The sequence below is a fragment of the Temnothorax curvispinosus genome, unplaced genomic scaffold, assembly GCF_003070985.1.
Source record: "Temnothorax curvispinosus isolate PA1 unplaced genomic scaffold, ASM307098v1 QBEX01013138.1, whole genome shotgun sequence".
Lineage (NCBI taxonomy): Eukaryota > Metazoa > Arthropoda > Insecta > Hymenoptera > Formicidae > Temnothorax > Temnothorax curvispinosus.
In genome coordinates, this window is record NW_020222918.1 from 1711106 (window position 1) to 1715186 (window position 4081).

At 35.0% G+C, this 4081-nt stretch overlaps 2 protein-coding genes across 5 annotated transcripts in view; both read right to left on the reverse strand.

Moving 5' to 3' along the window:
• Positions 1-682, reverse strand: part of LOC112463339 — a 1886-nt gene extending 1204 nt beyond the window's left edge. Inside the window, exons 1-2 of one of the 4 annotated variants that reach the window (XM_025029696.1) lie at positions 213-682; positions 79-135 (exon numbers count right to left, since the gene is read on the reverse strand). Coding sequence is in view for 1 of the 4 variants with exons in the window: in XM_025029695.1 (XP_024885463.1) it covers positions 79-176 (98 nt within the window). In the remaining 3 variants the exon portion in view is untranslated. Of the gene's footprint in view, positions 1-70 lie in introns of all 4 variants that reach the window. The other 3 variants (XM_025029698.1, XM_025029695.1, XM_025029699.1) reach the window with 3 other exon arrangements.
• Positions 683-1013: 331 nt separating this feature from the next.
• Positions 1014-3551, reverse strand: LOC112463382. The gene is made up of 3 exons (XM_025029791.1): positions 3201-3551; positions 2781-2907; positions 1014-1385 (listed from the first exon to the last, which is right to left on the reverse strand). Exons 1-3 carry the CDS (start codon positions 3513-3515, stop codon positions 1030-1032), a joined length of 798 nt encoding a protein of 265 aa, XP_024885559.1. The 5' UTR covers positions 3516-3551; the 3' UTR covers positions 1014-1029.
• Positions 3552-4081: the final 530 nt, after the last annotated feature.

Below are 4081 nucleotides of genomic sequence, written 5' to 3' on the forward strand. Positions count from 1 at the left end.
AGAGAGAGAGAGAGAGAGAGAGAGAGAGAGAGAGAGAGAGAGAGATTGTTCGTTGACTAGAAAAACTTACGAGTTTACCTAGCTTTTTCAGTCTCGTAGCCATGAACGTCACATTTACAATCTTCTGGATCGGGTCTGAGAATATGATACGGTCGAGTACCGGTGGTACAATCCATTGATGGTGAGAGCGGTTTTTTGGAGGTTTCACTAACTTTGGAGGTTATACTGACAAAAATTTCGACATTTTCCACCTACACAATTTCGTCAAGTTTCTTCAAAAATAATTTTTAGGACGAATAGCAAAGCCCGTTCAAAATTAAAAATTTTAAATATTTCAAATTGGAAAACATTGAGCGAGTCTAACAACAATAAGCGGGGTCTAAACGAGGCAAGACAAGAATGAATCTACATAGGAATAAAAGTGTCAGTGGCAACTTCTGGCAATTAACACGCGATGCGATAGGTTAATAAAATTCAATATTCTTTGAAAAATTCCAGATCCAGGCGACACGACGAGCATTCTTTCACTATCGCGATATTCGCGATGTAAATTAGTTGTGTGATATAGTCGCTCTGTATATAAAGCGCACACTGCACGCACTGCACTGCGGTTCGCACGTTTCTTTTCTATAGTTGAAGAGTTACGGTTTATAGCTAGATAATCTTTTAATTCTTGCCCGTATAAAAATTAACTGCGCGTGGTTAATTGATTTTTCTTTTACATAATTGGTTGCATTTTTTGTGCGTTTTTTACTTTTTACCATTACTTTTCCTCTCTATATCCATCTCCTCTCTTTTTTTTTTCAAGTGTAAACATATGTAATAGGTATATACATATAAGTTTGATATTTTTAATGCATTCCCGAAATATTTTGTACGTTATAATTGCATTTGAAAGTTGACGAAAATATAAATTATTATTATTATTTAATTTTTTATTATATTGGTTTATTAAAAAATTAGATTTTATATATATATGTTATACATGTATAATTTGGCGGTTAGTTGTGCAGATCTGTTGTTATAAGTTCAACTAGATGTAGTGGAATATTGATACTGGACTGGTAAAGCTTTCCTCTTTGCGCGATGTAATTTAGCTCTCATAATGGCGTGCCCAATTTTACTGATGCTATCTTGGTACTCTGATTTCCAGGATGGCAGTGACATTTGTCTTCTCTCGACATCGTCGCATTTTTTTTCGCGTCTTGATCCATTTTTTCGTTTATGATCGCGTTTCCAAACGCTCGTACATATCGAGGAAGGGAGATAACAATGCGGCGGACAATCAGCTTCTATGATTATCTTTATCGGCATCCTACATTGACCGCGTGCGTTCGTATCGATAACTGTCATCGCCATGTCACGTTGCGTCATACGTGCAGCTGCTAAAAACATCGAAATTTCTTCATATCAAATGGTGAAAGTGGGTGAAAGAGTAGTATCATTATATATAAAAAAAATTTATATAATAATTTATTCAGCATAAATTCTATGGTAAAATTAACCCTAGAATCCATGACTCATTTTTTTGACCTTCTAATCCATGACTGGGGGCAATATCGACCCCACGCTTTATTTGATCGTAAAACCGGTCCTATAGAAATAAAGGGCCTTTAAACCTACATGAATTTCTTCGTTTTTTAATAACGAAGAGAATGGTATACGGTAAATTTAATTTTACTCAAGTTTAGTTAGTGAAAAATCCATTTAAAGACTGAAAAACGCAGAAAATCAGCAAAAACCTCTTTTTTTAAACAAAAATTTGTATCTTTTTTTGTAATCAACCGATTTTAAAAATTCAAACGGGGTTTTAAAGAGGACACATTAGACTATTAGAAAAAAATTGTCATCGCTATGTTCTGTTCAAAAAGTATATTTATTTGGGACTATAAAGATGAAGAAATTCGCAAAGTTGAAATACGGAAAAAGTCGATGAAAAAACCATAAAAAATTGTATTTTAAGTATTATTTCATTTTTATTTGATACAAAATAGTAAAAAATATGAAAAAAATGAAACATTATATCGCCCAGCCATTTTCTGCGAAATGTCAATCTTCTATAGGCAACGGGATTTTTACCGACTAAATTGTGTGATATTTCGTCTTAAATAATATTTATGACTATTTATGCTCAGATTACGTAATAATACATGATATATATTGATTCTAGCAAAAAAATAAAATTAGCTTACCGTGACGAAACTCAAACGGCAAGTCACGACTGGGGTCGATATCGACCCCACGCCCGCTTTGCGACTGTGCTACTTCACTGCTAGCGAACAACTAACGCTGCGCCCGACATAACCCTACTTTTAGAAAGTTGAAATGAATTATGGTTCAGGTCCTGAGTCGATAATGTCACTCGCTAGCTCAGGAGCGTAGTTCAAAGTTCGCCTGGGGTCGAAATCGACCCCAGTCATGGATTCTAGGGTTAAATGACAAACGGTGACCATCTCACGAAAGACGAGGATTATATAGTCTCCTCTGTGTTTCCGCCACAACGAATAAATATATCCCTCCCCAATCGTAAGGGGCACCGTCTGTCTCGAGCGACAAGAGAATACTCAATCTGAGATGGTCAACGGTGAGATAGAACTATAGAATTTATGTTGAAGATGGTCCAAAAAGGGACCGAAACGTTCGAACATTAAATACAGAATAAATATTTTTTTGCATCGTAACCAGCGAATGGCTCTTAATTATCCCGTTTTCCTCCCGATTATACGATATATATTCCACACACTATTTATGTGATGAGTATTATAGACGTAAGTACTCACCAGGATCACTGTAATCCGCTTGATACGTCGTTTTCATACGATCGGCATCCACCCGTGTAATCGGTTCCTTCGGAAGTGAGTCCTTTAATGCCGTATAACCGTACAAATCAGGATATTCTTCTTTAAGCTTTAAAAATTAAAAATTCAGAGAATTTAATTTATTACACATTTATTATATTAATTTTACTTCATTATATTATTTCTTAATTATCATCTTACAAATCTCCTTATTGTTAGATATGTATTAATCTTATATTAATTTTCCGAAACAAATTCCGATACAAGAATATAAGCAGAAAGAATATAAGTCAAACATAAACGTAAATAAAATGACTTTTTTATTCTAGGATCCAATTATATTACAATTGACGAAAGGTCAATTGTATGTTAGACGGAATTTTGAATGTTTTTTTTTCTCACGCAAATACTGGGTAGCTGGGGATCGAATCGCGTTACGATCGAATCCGCTTCAGGAACCTGGTCAATCTTGGGATAAATCTTTGGCTCCAGAAGTCGTCCCATAGGACCTATCTGACTCCAATTGAGACACTCCTCGAGATTCCCGTCCCATCCTTCTTTATTACGTACTCGCCGCGAATCGATACAAGTGCAACCTTTAACGACGATTGGTTTAATTTTAGTTGGAGGTTGAGTACGACATATGGACGGTACGTAGGGCCAGGTATAATCCTTCTGATAGGTCGAAATGTAGTCGAAATGATTTTTTTTATTCATGATTTAATTTCCGGAGGGTGGAAGATTCCTTCACAATGATGGGCGATGAAAGCTTTATGAAAATGTCTCAAAGATTTCGAGCCATCGTTGTCATCCATCTACTTCTGCTGATCTTTTTAGCACGATCAACGGTCAAACATTTGTGTTAAATATATACTAAATGTATACATAAAATTTGTTCAATTATCTTTATTTACCTTTCATTGGGTCGCGATCGCCCAAGGGGCTCGGGAAAGCCAATTCGACATCCACATTTTTGAAACTGTAATTTATTACTCTAAAAATTTACGCGTCATTCATCGTGCCATAGTAAATTTATATTTTGCAAATATTTCTACTGCAAATTTTCACATATTTCTAAATAAAATTGTAATATCGGACGATTTAACCCCGATATATGTAGATGTAAATTGATATTGATACATTGATAGTCGATTTGCGCGGAGGCGCTCTTCAAATTTTTACGTTTCTAATAATTTATACTTATACCACAGCTTATACTATTTATAGAAATATGTATACATATCATACAATCTTCTGATTTTCTGATATGTTGTAATCGCCCC

Excerpts from the sequence above, each read along its gene's own strand:
- LOC112463382 (XM_025029791.1), bottom strand. The coding sequence starts at position 3,515 with ATGAATAAAAAAAATCATTTCGACTACATTTCGACCTATCAGAAGGAT. Across the intron at positions 2,908-3,200 it reads CCCAGCTACCCAGTATTTGC|CTTAAAGAAGAATATCCTGA; the intron begins GTGAGAAAAAAA and ends TAATTTTTAAAG. Across the intron at positions 1,386-2,780 it reads AGCGGATTACAGTGATCCTG|CAGCTGCACGTATGACGCAA; the intron begins GTGAGTACTTAC and ends CGATGTTTTTAG.